The sequence below is a fragment of the Balaenoptera acutorostrata genome, chromosome 10, assembly GCF_949987535.1.
Source record: "Balaenoptera acutorostrata chromosome 10, mBalAcu1.1, whole genome shotgun sequence".
Taxonomy (NCBI): domain Eukaryota; kingdom Metazoa; phylum Chordata; class Mammalia; order Artiodactyla; family Balaenopteridae; genus Balaenoptera; species Balaenoptera acutorostrata.
In genome coordinates, this window is record NC_080073.1 from 48,451,913 (window position 1) to 48,466,998 (window position 15,086).

The 15,086-nt window shown below is 46.6% G+C and overlaps 1 protein-coding gene across 9 annotated transcripts in view; it reads right to left on the bottom strand.

The window, feature by feature from the left end:
* Positions 1–5,240, bottom strand: part of XYLB (xylulokinase) — a 42,579-nt gene extending 37,339 nt beyond the window's left edge. For all 9 annotated transcript variants that reach the window (XR_451878.2, XR_009009599.1, XR_009009598.1 and 6 more), the window contains exons 1-3: positions 5,107–5,240; positions 3,796–3,878; positions 710–779 (exon numbers count right to left, since the gene is read on the bottom strand). Coding sequence is in view for 3 of the 9 variants with exons in the window: in XM_007191464.2 (XP_007191526.1) it covers positions 710–779; positions 3,796–3,878; positions 5,107–5,163 (210 nt within the window). In the remaining 6 variants the exon portion in view is untranslated. The remainder of the gene's footprint in view (positions 1–709; positions 780–3,795; positions 3,879–5,106) is intronic.
* Positions 5,241–15,086: the final 9,846 nt, after the last annotated feature.

Sequence of the window (15,086 nt, forward strand, 5' to 3'; positions counted from 1 at the left end):
AGTTAGAGTCTGGCGACTGAGTACTAAGAAAAGAGCCCAAAGGCCATGTCTGGATCTCAGGGTTCAAGGGTGGCCACAGGGCCTGAAACCAGAGTGTTTGGGAAACGTTTGCTCTGTGGCTATTTTTTTTTTTTAAAGGAGTTTTTCTGTTTTTTTTTCTTAATTAATTAATTTATTTATATTTTTGGCTGTGTTGGGTCTTCGTTTCTGTGCGAGGGCTTTCTCTAGTTGCGGCAAGCGGGGGCCACTCTTCATCACAGTGCGCGGGCCTCTCACTATCGCGGCCTCTCTTGTTGCGGAGCACAGGCTCCAGACGTGCAGGCTCAGTAGTTGTGGCTCACGGGCCCAGTTGCTCCGCGGCATGTGGGATCTTCCCAGACCAGGGCTTGAACCCGTGTCCCCTGCATTGGCAGGCAGATTCTCAACCACTGTGCCACCAGGGAAGCCCTGCTCTGTGGCATGTTAAAGATGGTCACTGGCAGGACTTTCCAGCTGCTCTGGCTTCAGAACCTGGAAGCCCTCTGTGAGTCCTCTCAGCTCAGGAGTACCGAGGCTGAGTCTGGCCCTAGGACCATGCAGATTCCACTGCCCCAGGAGGACCTCTCAACAGAGGCTCTCATGAGCTGCCACCTTTGGGCTCCTAGCAAATCGCCAAGTCTGCTGGTAAGATGGGCTGGGACAGGAGAAGGACAGAAATCCCTGTACTTACCTGGACCCACATCAGGACTGGAGAAGTCACTGTCAGCCCATCCTCGTGAACATGAACTCCACCCTGAGTCCTACAAGAAGAGAGAATGTGGGATAGAGCCTCAGGCGGGGGCCCAGTGATGGCAGATCTTGGATCCCTCCCACAGAAGGAGAAGCACCCTCCCACCCCCGCAGCCTTGTGTGGGAGCTCTAGATTGAACAGGGAAGATGCTGGGCAAGACGGAGAGAGAAGGCATGGAAATTGCCCGGTGTGGCCCAGAGGTGGCAATTCTCGGAAAGCACCAGCAAAAACAAGCCTTCTAAGTATAAGGGGTTCACCCTGCAAGGCAGTCACTTGGAGCGGTGGGCATGAAGGGACTGGAGAAATTTGGGGTTGGATTAGAAGCCCTTCCAAATCCACTTCATAATCTTGGAGTGAGGAAGCCTTTTAAACGATGACTCAAAACCAAGAAGCAACAGAAAAAGAGATTGAGAAATTCAATGACATAAAAAACAAAAACTCAAATATGGCAACAACAGCAATAACCCAAGCAGAAGAAAAGAAATAATTAAAATTAGAGCATGAGTCAATGAAAATGAAAAGAGAAAATCAATGAAACCAAAAGCTGATCCTTTGGAAAGATCAATAAAATTGATAAATTTCTAGCCAGGCTCATCAAGAGAAAAAAGAGAGAAGACACAAATTCCCAACATCAGAAATGATAGAAGGGTCATCACTACTGATCCCATAGGCATCAAAGGACAATAAAGGAATATTATGAACAACTCTATGGCCACAAACCTGATAGGTTAGATGAAATGGACCAGTTCCTTGAAAGACACAAACTACCAAAACTCTAACACAGGTGGCCTGCAGTAATATAAAATATGAAAGCAAGGGCTTCCCTGGTGGCGCAGTGGTTAAGAATCTGCCTGCCAATGCAGGGGACACGGGTTCGAGCCCTGGCCTGGGAAGATCCCACATGCTGCGGAGCAACTAAGCCCGTGTACCACAACTACTGAGCCTGCGCTCTAGAGTCCACGAGCCACAACTACTGAGCCAATGTGCCACAACTACTGAAGCCCGCGTGCCTAGAGCCCGTGCTCCACAACAAGAGAAGCCACCACAATGAGAAGCCCGCGCACCACAACAAAGAGTAGCCCCCGCTTGCCGCAACTAGAGAAAGTCCGTGTGCAGTAATGAAGACCCAATGTAGCCAAAAATAAATAAATAAAATAAATTAAAAAAATATATATATGAAAGCAAGGTGGCTTCCAACCTCAGCTCAAAGGAGACACATCAGCTGGGGGAGAAATAGATGGCAACACAAGGTGATGGGCAGTGAGAGGGAAAGGCCAGCAGAGAAGGCTTCAAGAAGGAAGTGACACCTAAAATAGACATGGAGGGAAACTTCTACCAGGACCTCTCTGAGCCACCTCAAAATCAACAAATCCACAGCTGTTATGGACTGAATTGTGTCCCCCAAAATTCACAAGTTGAGGGACTTCCCTGGTGGTCCAGTGGTTAAGACTCCATGCTTCCACTGCTGGGTGCACAGGTTTGACCCCTGGTCGGGAAACTAAGATCCCACATGCCACACAGCGTGGCCAAAAAACAAAGAAAATGTCTTGAACTGAATAAAAATGAAAATACAACATATCAACTTAAAAAAAAAGATTAGGATATAAATAACATAACTGGGAGACACTAGGGGTGCACTCACACAGAGAGACGACCATGTGAGAGGCAGCAAGAAGGCAGCCATCTGGAAACCAAGGAGAGAGACCTCAGAGGAAAACAACGCTGCCAGCACCTTGAAATTGGGCTTCCAGACTCCAGACCCATGAGAACATAAATGTCTGTTATTTAAACCACCCAGTCTGTGGTATTTTGTTCTGGCAGCCCTACCAAACTAATACAAAACCTAAACTCATGATCTTTCTTCTGGAAACCAATTCTCTTTCATAGTCTACCATCCACCCTGAATGCCAGCCAGAAGCCTCACCTTCTTATCTCACATTCAATTCTGTACCAAGACCTGTCAATTTTACTACCCAGCTCTCTCTCCTCCAGTCAACATCATTTCCCATCCAGATGATCTTGAAAAACCTCCTCAGTAGTTTTCCAACCTGTATTCTGGCCACATCCCACCTGCTTTCCCACTGCACCAGAGAGATCTTTTCAAAACACAAATAAAACCATGTCATACCTCCCCGGCCCCCCCATTCCTATGGCCCTTCAGTGGGTGACCATAGCTTTTAGGATAAAGACAAACTCTATTCCATGGCCTATATGGCCCAACCCACCTTCCACCTCCCTCTCTGCTCCCCAGCCACTTGGTCTTCTTCAGTTCCATGAATGAGCAGTGTTCCTTGCCACAGGGCCTTTGCACATGCCACTCCTTCTGCCTGGAAAGCTCTCTACCTTCTATCACCTGGCTAACCCCACTCATTCAGATCTTGGCTTAAGCACTGCTTCCTTAGGAACATTCCCTAAACTACTCTCACAAGTCTAGGTCACATTCCTTTACAATATGCACTTGAAGAAGTGAGTTTCTTTCCTTCAATGGCCTTCTCTGAGTTTATAAACAAACATTATTTTTTTATTTTTTCTTTAATCAATCAGTCTTTGATTGATATCAATCCCTCCCACTCAATGGGAAGCTCTAGGAAAGCAAGGACAATGTCTCTTTTTCGTTCACCATCCCAGCACCCAGCACAGTGCTTGGTACAAAGTAAGTCTCAACTGATACCTACTATAAATATATGAAGCAATGAGTGGAATTGGAAAGGAACGCAGGAGCGTGCATTCTAGGCATAGAAGAAAGATGCTGAGAGATTTATCAAGACAACCTCTCCTGCAGTTTGAGGAAACCAGAACAGTGTGGTTTATAAATGTAAAAGGTTGAAGGAGGGGGAGTTCCCTGGTGGTCCAGTGGTTAGGACTCATGCTTTCACCTGGGGTGGGGGGGGTGCCCAGGTTCAATCCCTGGTGGGGGAACTACAGTCCCACAAGCTGCACACGGTACAGCCAAAAAAAAAAAAAAAAAGGTTCAGGGAGGACCTCAAAACCAACCCCCAACGCACACATGCACACTAGGTACATACCCAAATTCTAGAAGGTCTCTGTCAAAAAGCACACTGTCCTCATAGAAGACATTCAGCTCTGCATCAACAGCAACAACTTTTACCTGGAAGGCATTAAAAAAAAAAACAATGTATAGAATTTTCCTCAGCTTCTACACTGGGCCAGGGATATGAACATCACCAAGTGAAGCCCAGCCCCCTATAAGTGGTTCAGTCTGGAGACCTCCTTGAGGCTGGGGGGGCATCATTGTAACCATGGAAACAGAGGCCTCATCTGGGGACATATCCAAAAACTTAGTAAAATGGAGAAGCTGAGGCTAAGCAGAAACACCCATGCAGCTCAGGGAATTTTTGCCCTTCAAACAGCCAAAGCCAAGCTCCTCTAGAGGTAGATGTTCACAGATGAGTTGGTTCCTGTGCCAGGCAAGGAGGTCTGAGAAAGTCCTAGAGGGAAAGGCATGGGAGGCAAGGTTTTGAGATGTCTCTTGGAGATCCACGCCTGCAGAGATCTGAGAGGCAAGGCCCCTGGTCTGTTCCCACAGGCCATGGTCAAGGACCAGAGAGACACATGCCCCAATGGAGCAGACCTCCAAACTCAAGGATGCAACTCCTTTCCTGGACAGATGGAGAAACTGAGGCCTAGCAGGACAACCTGACCTATCCAAGGTCCCACAGGACTTTGATCAGGGATTGGCCTTGCTCCCTTGACCCATCCGAGGAGGGGGATTTCACTGCAACTGTGTTGATTTCCCAAGTTCAGGAGGAGCCAGCCCCTTGGCACCCCAAACCCAGTTTGATGACAAATTTTGACTCTGCTTGCCTGTCTGACTGGCCCCGAGAGCAGCACAGCTGGGCACGTTGACCCGGGCACGCTGGTGCCAACCAGGGGCTGTCACAGGGCGGAACAAAGTTCAGGTGTACACTGTGCCCATTTCACTTAAAAAAAAAAAAAAAAAGCTTCTAGCGGTGATCTGGTTGCAGTTCACTGGCTCTGCCTGCGTGTCTACCCGTCTGTCTGGTCCTCTGTTTACAGTAGCTGAGCTCCTTCGGGTCCCTGTCAATCTGTGCCCATGACGGCGCGCGAGCCCTTCGGGTCCCCCCCAGCCTTCCGGTTATTTCCCCGCCACGTGCCCTCGGGAGAGTGGGGGTGGGCGCCCTTTCTAGGAGTGCCGGGGCCCAGGCCGGGCGGACGCGCCGGGTCCCCGGGAAGCCCGAGAGGGAGGCGCGCCGGCGGCGCGGCCCAGGGTTCCAGGCGCCCGGGTCCCCCGACAGCCCGCCCGGCGTCGCGGAAGAGGCGGCCCCGCCCGGCCGGCCCCGGGCCCGCGCCGATACCTGCTGCGTGCTGAAGTCCCAGCCCAGGCAGCAGCGGCGAGCAGCGTGCTCGGCCATGGCCGCGGAGGTTCCAGGAGGCGTGTCGCTCTGTCGGTCCTTCCCGCGGCCGGACTACCGCCGCGCCTCAACGCTCGGATACGCCGGGGTCCGCCCCTCGCCCCGCCCGGCCGGACTCCGGGACCCGAGGCCCCCGCGGCCTTGCGCTCTGGCGCCGCCTGCTGGTGAACAGGGCGGGGACGCACCGCGGCTCGGCCTCCGCCTGCGCTTCGCAGCTGGGCGACCGACGGGTGTCCCCTGCGCAGCCCTCTCCCTCCAATCCCGCCCCGCCCCGCTTCCCATCCAAATGTGCTCCCTGCACAGGCCCGGCCCTAACGCTGCCTGCCTTCTCTCGGAGGACGCCTGGGCCAGAGGATTCAACCTTAAGCCGGCTTGTCCCTGTCTCTCTGGGGGCCCTGAGCCTGGGGACCTCCATGGCCGTCCCTCTCGGGTACTGGAGCAGCTGTCCATCATGGTGGTGAGTTACGGGGCACAGGGAAACGTGCCCTGGGGTTGGAGGCACGGGGCTCCAGCAGGCCCTGTCCTGACCCAGTAGATCTGAGTAGTTCCCCAGCTCTGACGTGTGCCGCATCCCACCTCTGTATTTAAAGTCAGAGCTCCTGAGCCACCTCACCCCCACTTCCCCCGGAGGGGGCTCCTTCGTTCATTCCTGCGGTCAGCTGGTATTCCAGGCACGGTGAAGGGGGATGAGAACAAAAAGCAGACTCACTCCTTTTCTTCCTGGAGCTAAGGACCCCTTCTCTTCCCCTCATTCCACCTAGTGTGTCCCGCAGAAGCCTTCCCAACACCCATCCAGGTGAAATGCTCCGCCCAGGAGCCCCCAGCCCAGCAGAGCCCCTGATGCAATGGTCTTACTACCCATATCTCTCTTGCTGAACTTGAGCTGCTAGGATCCCAGATCCTAATCTTAGCCCAAGGTCCCAAGGTCAGTGGCAGGGCTGGACGCAAAGCTAGTGAGTTTGGGTGCAGAACTTACATGTTTAATCGCTAAACAAGACAGTTTGCTGGGCAGCCTTGTGAGAAGGCCCGTGGCAAAATATAAAAGTCTGAGGCAGCTGGCTGTTTCTCAAACTGCCTCACAGCAAGACCTACTCTTGGCCAGGGGTGCCTTTCTCTATGGGTTGTGGCATCTCTACCCCATTCTGGTGACTGGTGACTCATCCTTTCTCTTGATGTAACAGCACTTTCACTGTGGCCACAAAGAAGACTAGAGGTCTGAGAGCCCATTTGCCTGCTTAAGGAGACTACACCCACGATCTGATCCTTTAGCAAGGAATAAGGATGGAAATCTTAATTCCAAGTTATCAACGAGTTTCATACTGTCTTCCCTGTTGACGACCTGAAAAGGCCCAGCCAGTAGCAGAGGGGTTTCAGGGAATCCTTGGGAAATGCTGCCGTGGCCTGAAGCTGGTCTTTTGCGTATCAGCTCCGACCTTGAACCTGGTTCCCTGCACCAAGGATTTGGGAACAAAGCAGAAACTGCCCTGGAGGTGTCCCTTCACCATGACCAGGTTGTCCACAGTGCCTAGCAAGGCTCCTTCCCTTATCAGGCCCTAAGGACACCACAGCCTGAGGGCGAGGCAAACCCACAGGAGTCACGTGATCAGACTGGCATATTAGAAAGGTCACTCAAGATGCTGTGTGTGGAGAATGGGGGCAAAAGGAAGGAAGGAAAAATGAGTGAGAATGTGGCTGCAGGAGGCCTGAGCTAGGGCTAACCTCAGAGGTGCTGAGGATGGAGACTAGATGGATTCCAGAGATACTTAGGAAGCTCTGGGAACGTCGTTGACTGCGAGAGGGAGCAGTCAAAGGTAATGCTCAGGTTCCTGGCTTAGGTGACCTAGTTGGATAACTGCTGATGCATAACAAAATGCCCCCAAACTTGATGACTTAAAACAATCATCTTGGGCTTCCCTGGTGGCGCAGTGGTTAAGAATCAGCCTGTCAATACAGTGGACACGGGTTCGAGCCCTGGTCCGGGAAGATCCCACATGCTGCCGTGGAACAACTAAGTCCACGAGCCACAACTACTGAGCCTGCGCTCTTGAGCCCGCACGCCACAACTACTGAGCCTGCGTGCCGCAACTACTGAAGCCCACATGCCTAGAGCCTATGCTCCGCAACAAGAGAAGCCATCGCAATGAGAAGCCCGCTCGCTGCAATTCAAGATAGCCTGCATGCAGCAACAAAGACCCAACACAGTCAAAAATAAATAAATAAAACAAATAAATTTATTTTAAAAAAAACCAAATAATCATCTTTTCTTGTCTCTCAGATGTCAGCAGGTCAGCTGATCTAGGCTCAGCTCAGTTAGAGGGGCTCTGCTCCCTGTGTCTCTCATCTTTCCTTTCCTGGGACCAGCAGTGTCCTCTGGGCACGCTCTTCTCGTGAAAGCAGCAGGGCAGGGAATTCCCTGGCGGTCCAGTGGTTATGAAACAGGAGGGAAGGGTGCAGGCCAAGGCCTTTAAAAGAATGACATAGCCATAGGATATGACAAAAACTGGTTAGAACCAACTAGGTCCAAGATGGCAGAATATTGGACTTCCAGTGGACCTTGAGCCTCATCATAGGCTCATTGTAATTCATTAGCATAAGGTAAGTGACACACCCTCCAGCGCCATGACAGTTCTGAGGCCAACCATCAAAGACCAAAAAAGTGGGCGGTGGCTCAATTCCTGGATACCTCCACCCCTTCCCCAAAATAGTTGGAATAATCCTCCCACTCATTAGCCTATGAAATTACCCAGCCCATAAAAACTAACCACACCATATTTCGAGGTCGCTCTTGCCTTCTGAGATGGCCCACCCTCTGTCTGTGGAACGTCGTTCTCTCTAACATCTTTCTCTCTTTACCTATCACTTTGTCCCTCACTGAATTCTTTCTGTGTTGAGACAGAAAGAACCTGAGCCTCAGTTAGTCCAGACACCAGGTGAGTGATTCTAATTAAAAGACCGTGGGCTCAAGTCCCAATCTGGGTTTAGCCTGGGTTCGAGTCCCGGCACGTGGGTTCAAGTCCCAATCAGAGGTACACGGTTTCAGTTAGGACTCTGTGCTTCCAATGCTGGGGCCATGGGTTCGATCCCCGATCGGGTAACTAAGATCCCACAAGCCTTGCAGCCAAAAAAGAAAAAAAAGTAAGAAAGCAGCAGGGCAGAAGAAGGCAAGGGCACACTTGTAAGGCCTCCAAAGGTCTAGACTTAGAACTGACATGCTACCTTTTCACCTCTATGCCACTGGCCAGTCCTGTGGCCAGCCCAAAGGCAAGTGGTGGGGAGGAGGCCATGGCAAGGGTGTGGATGCGAGGAAGGGTGAAGAATTGGGGCCACCAATGCAATCTCCTCAGGCCACTACCAGATGGAAGGTGGCTTCATTCTCTGAGTTAGGAAACACAGGGGGAGAGGCAGGCGTTGGGGGAAGATGGTGAGTTTCGGGAGGACATGGTAGGTTTGCGGGGCCTGTGGGATGTCTGAGTGGAGACGTTGAACAGGCAGTTGGATACGAGGTCTCCAGCTCAGTAAAGAGGTCTGGGCTGAAGACAATGATTAGGGAGTTACCATCTCCCAGTGGGGATGGGCTAGAGTGCACAGAAAGGACTAGAGTGGGACAGATGGAGACCCACCCAGAGGGAACCAAAAAGGATAGTCCCAGTGCAAGAAGAGACCTTGAGAGAGGGATGAGGTAGAAGCCAAAAAGGAAGAACCTTCCTGTGAGGTGGGGCTTGACAGCGTCAAATGCTGCGTGGAAACCTGTCCCTCGGTTTAGCAGTGAGGAGCCAGGTCATTGAAACCTCAGCAAGAGCACAGCCCCATAGGCATTAGTTTTGTTTTGCTTTGGTTTTTTCGGCCACGCCACGTGGCTTGTGGGATCCTAGTTCCCCAACCAGGGACCAAACCCTCGCCCTTGGCAATGAAAGCAAGGAGTCCCAACCACTGGACCACCAGAGAATCCCCTAGGCATTAGTTTTTTTAAAGTACTTTTTAAAAATTCAGCACTGTTTTTACAGTTTATTCAGTTATATGTATTCTGTGGTTCCCAAACTGTGCACCCAGGTGCTCTGGGAAGCTGCAGGGAACCCATAGGGGTGCAACGGGGTATTTTTGACTTTTCAAGGGAAACACAGTCATACTCAACCTCTCTGTCAGGCACCAGGGGAACAGCTAACGAGGTAGTTGACGGTTCCAACATTGGATTGTGCTATATTCCTTTCTAGGATAAAGCATCATATCTTTGCAAAACTGTGTCACGGTGATAAGCAAGTCCTGCGGGAAAATCAAAGTGAAGCAAAATAAGGGCAGCAGTGTCCAGTCTGATCCCAACCTTTGAGGAGCTGTGCAGTGCCCAACAGGCACACAACATCCCTTTAGTGAGTAATTCTGCTTATTTAAGAATGAAATGTATTATTTTCTCCCCCAATTTATGTGTATTATTTTCTCCAAAGAGCTATTAAGTTGTTAGGACATAAGAATATATTAAGCTGTTTGGACCTCACTACTTAATAAACAGAAATGTTAGCCTTTTCTTTTGGCCAAGGAGCCCTGTGACAAAATTGTTGAGATTCTAAGGATGCCATGAAGTGAAAACATGTGGGAACCCCTGATCTTGGTTGCTTCTAACAGCTCTATCATATTCATTAGTGTGCTGACCCCAGGTTTTACTGTCCAGGCTGCCACTGAGACACACCGGGGTGGACTCCAGTTCCCCACTAATGCAAACAGCACAGTATGGAATACCCATACTCGGGGAAGAGTTTATATCCAAGAGTAGGGTTTATACTATGTGTGCGTAACTAGTTTGATCAGAGTGCTGGATTACTCCTGAGGATGGCTGTGCTGGACTATACTCCCACCTGGAATGCACAAGAGTTCATGTATCTCCACATCCTATATATGGTACCTGGCATTTACACCCTTTTTGATTTTGCCAGTGTAATAGGTGAGGAGTGGTTTCTCATTATTGCTTTAATTTGCATTTCTCCCATTATTGACGAATTTGAGCATCTCTTCATATACACTCACTAGCCATTTAGGATTTCCCATTCAGTGAATTCCCTGCTTATTTTCTTTGCCCATTTTTCAGTTGGGAATTTCTGTCTTCTTTTATGGATTGCAGGAGTTTCTTATATTTCAAGATATAAGTTCCCAATCAGTCTTAGATGTTGCAGGTATCTTCTCCTAATATGTCATTTATCTGCTAACTACGTCCATCTTGCCTTTTGTGGACTGGAAATCTTTAATTTGAATATAATAAAATCCATCAGTTTTTCTTCTTATTGTCTAGGCTATTTGATCTTGTTTAAGAAGTGTTCCCCACTCCCAAGCCACAAAGCTATTTTCTGACATTTTCTACAAAGATATTAGCCTACATTTTCTTCTGTTAGCAAGGTCTTTGATTGAATCGAGTTTTCTTTGAAGCTAGGTGTTTGTCAACTGAATATACTACATCATAACACAGAAGTCAGTGAAAACTAATCTATCTGAGGGTAAGCACTAGATATAAACTTTTCAGAGAAAGAAAAAAATTTCATTTGGTAAATATAATAATGAGAACTCATTGTAAAATAGGAAAATGGAGACAAACATAAATTCAGTTCCTATACTCTGGTCGCCAATGAAACAACGCCAAACTATCTCTTCATTCTTTGAAGTCTGCATCCACAACATGGATTTTTCTCAAAGTTAACCTTCTTCTTTGAGAAAAATCCTGAAGAAATATGCTTTCTGGATAAAGATGCACTGTTTTTAAATTCCAATATATTTTATCCTGTTTGTGTAAAAATAGCAGACTAGTTTTTATCCAACCCACCTAAAGCTGTGTTCATTAGTACTGAGGCTACTGAAACTGTTCAGGCTGACATATATCCTTCTAAATGAGGAGTTTTAAGAGTGAAAAGTTAGGAGTGTACTGGTAGCTTTCATTCCTATCCCTTCCACTTCTAGGACAAAGATAAAATCGCTGAATCAATCAAAACTAATCAGAAATTGGGAAATGAAATAGACAAATCAGGGATTTCCCTGGCGGTCCAGTGGTTAAGACTTGGCGCTTTCACTGCCGTGGCCTCAGTTCGGGGAACTAAGATGACGTGGCCAAAAAAAAAAAAAGACAAATCAATTATAATTCAGGTTCACTAATTTATTATATCTGTCTGAAATTTTTTATAAGATGTCATCTTGAGATATGTCAGAAATTAACTAATTCTCTCTGTTCTATCTCAAAGGTAGTACAAATTTTTTGTAAGATCAGTGGGAAGCTGTTATGTTTTTTTGAATTTTATTTATTTTTTTATACGGCAGGTTCTTATTAGTTATCCATTTTACACATATTAGTGTATATATGTCAATCCCAATCTCCCAATGGAAGCTGTTATGATTGAAAATAAATGTTTGGAACTATAGCCCTTAGCAGGGCAAACGTCATACAGATTTGTTTATCCAAGTCTGAGGGTGAGGGGTGTCCTGCCTCCAGTTAAATAAGTAACTCATGCAGCTGGGATTAAGATTTTTAAAACCTGATTTTGTGTTTATGTCTGGAGAAAACTTTGATGGACTTTGATGTTTCAGCAGATTCTAAAGAGCTCTGAGGAGAAAAGTTCTTATTTTCACGAGAGTATGCATAGGCCCGCTGTTTCTGTGTTTGTACTCACCTCAGAAGCAAATTTGATTTAGGAAGATTAAATGTTGGTGTGGATATCTTGCATTTTTCTGGTTTTACTGCATTCGTCCCTTGGGGTCTGAATTTCCCCTACTCCATGAGTGTTTAAAGCAGATAACTAAATCCTGTAGTTCCGTATACGTGAAGGGAGGGTCTGGAAAATATACTCCCAGTTATTAACAATTATCTGTTGGAGTGGGATTTAGAAACTGGTGGTTAGGGGGTGACTTTTGCATTTTAATTCACTCTGTATTGTTGAACTTTTAACTTTTAGACTAAAAGAATAAGGAAAAAGAAAACAAGCAAACATAATAGCAATAATGGGATGGATCTCAAGCTGCTTAGGACTTTTAACTCATTAGTGGGTCAAAATACAACACACTATTTAGAAAGCAGGAAAATGAAAACATCCCTATCAGAACTTTTGGGACACACATACTCAGAGATAAATGCATATTCTTGAACGCTGTCATTAACAAGTGAAAAGAAATTAACTAACCCCATGCAGTGGGTAGAACTGTGTGTCCCCAGAATGTTCAAGTTAAGTCCCAGTACCTGTGAATGTGACCTTATTTGGAAATAAGGTCTTTGCAGATGTAATCAAATTTAAATGACTTCGTACTGGGTGGGCCCTAATCCAATGACTGGTATCCCTACAGGAAAAGAGAAATTTAGTCATATACACAGATACACACCCAAGGACTCAGGGCAACTACCAGACTCTAGAAGAGGCATGAAAGGATTCTTCCCTAGACTCTCCGGAGGGAATATTGACCCTACAGTAATCTTGATTTTTGGATTGTAGCCTCCAGAACTGTGAAAAAGTAAATTTCCATTTTAAACCACCCAGTTGGTGGTACTTTTTTCAGCAGCCCTAGGAAACTAATATACCCCATTAATTCAGGGGCTATAGAAATTACTCAGCATTTTGATGAACTTCCCTCTATGTATAAAGAAATGCCTGAATTTTACATAACCACTGAAGTTCCATAAACTGCTTACTTCCCTAAATATTATGTCACGGACAGCTTTTCATGTCAGTAAATATAGAGCTTTATCATAAATTGTATTAATTATTTAATCTGAACAGTAGTGTCTATTAGCAATGACTTCAAGTTTGTTTTCAAAAATTTTGTATTTTTAACGTAACAAAGCTGCAATGAACATCCTTGTGTACACATATTTTCATATTTGGATAATTATCTTCTCCTTTGGGTAAACCTTGGAGGATTCCTGAGTCAACAGGTATACAGAGTCTAAATATTTGCACATCTTGCCAAACTCCACTCCAGAAAAGCTGCACGATGTGTCCTTCTACCCTCGCGGTGCAGGAGGGCACCTTGCTCTCTGCTCCTTCGCCGCTCTGCCTTCTGCTAATCTCTCTTTTTAAAAACTAACATCCTTATTGATATATAAGTCACATACCACACAATTAACCTATTCAGAATACAGCACACGATCAATGGTTTTGAGTGTATTCACAGAATTGTGCAACCATTGTCACAGCCAATTTTAGGACATTTTCATGACCCCCAAAAGAAATCCCATTGTTCACTCTTTCCCATTCTCCCCAGACCCTGGCAACCACTCATCTACTTTCTGTCTCTATGGCTTTGCCTATTCTGGACATTTAAATTAAATGGAATTATACAACAGGTGGCCTCTCGTGACTGGTTTATTTCACTCAGCATACTTTTTTCGAGAATCATTCACATTGTAGTGAAGCTGAGCGCCCTAAAACCAAGTTCCCTTGCCAGGTTTATGATTAAGCTCTCTCTGTCCAAAACTTTATTCCTTTTCTTGTCCTCTCTGACCTCAGCCCCTTTCTTGTCCCCTCTGACCTTAATCCTGTGCTAATTGAACACTAATCAACCAGAGGCATCTGGTGACCAAAACTGCTGTTGTTGATAACATGATAACATCATCCATGTACTAAAATTGCCGTTGTAGACATCATCATTAATGTACGAACTCAGGTTGCTTCTCCAGGGCAAGATGAACTCACAGGCCCCTGAGCCATGGACCATCTTGATCAGAGAATTGTAAACCAGAAACATCCTGACCCCTTGAAAGTATGATTTTTAAAATGTCACAGAAGGGGCTTCCCTGGTGACGCAGTGGTTAAGAATCCACCTGCCAATGCAGGGGACATGGGTTCAAGCCCCGGTCTGGGAAGATCCCACATGCCATGAAGCAACTAAGCCCGTGTGCCACAACTACTGAGCCTGCGCTCTAGAGCCTGCGAGCCAGAACTACTGAGCCCACATGCCGCAACTACTGAAGCCCATGCACAACTAAGATCCAAAGGAGAAAAAAAAAAAACCTCTTTGAAAAATAGAAATAGTAAGGCACTTCCTTAATCTGATTAAGGCTATCTACAACAAATTTACAACAAACATCACACTTAATGTTGAAATGTTTGCTTTCTCTAAAACGAGGAGTTAGACAAGGATGCCAGTTCATACCACTTCTTTACCCTAATGTACTGGAGGAACTAACTAGTCCAGTAAGGCAAGAAAAAGAAATATAAGACATAAACATTGGAAACGAAGAGATAATCTATTTAACAAGGCTGTGGATATAAAATCAATATACAAAGGTCAATTGCATTTTTATATACCAGCAGCTAATGGAAAATGAAATTAAAAAACAAAACCAAAAGATAGCTTTTAAAATAGCTTAAAAAATATCAGGTACCCAGGAATAAAGAAAGAATACCAGACCCCCTATGGAGAAAACTATAACACTATAAACTAAAACTTCACCAAAGGACTTGAAGGAAGACCTACATAAGTGGAGAGAAGATCTAGCATGTTCTTGGATGGGAAGACTCAACATTGTAAATTGTTCTATGGATTCACCATAATCCCAGTCAGAACCCCAACAGGTGTTTTTCATTTTTGTTGTGGAACTTAATGAGCAAACTCTAAGATTTATATGGAAACGCAAAGGGCCAAGAGAAGCCAAGACCTTTTTTTTTTGGCTGTGCTGTGTGGCATGTGGGATCTTAGTTTTCCGACCAGGGATCGAACCCACGCCCCCTGCATTGGAAGCCCAGACCGCCAGGGAGTTCTGGACCTCCACTGGACCGCCAGGGAGGTCCACTGGACTGCCAGGGAGGTCCCCCAAGACCCTCTTAAAGAAAAACAATGTGGGAGAACTTGCTCCTTTGGACATCAAGACTTCAATGCACCACAGTACCCAAGATCATTGTCGCAAGAAGACAAACAGGCCAATGAAACAAAAAAGAGAACCCAGGATCAAATCCGCATAT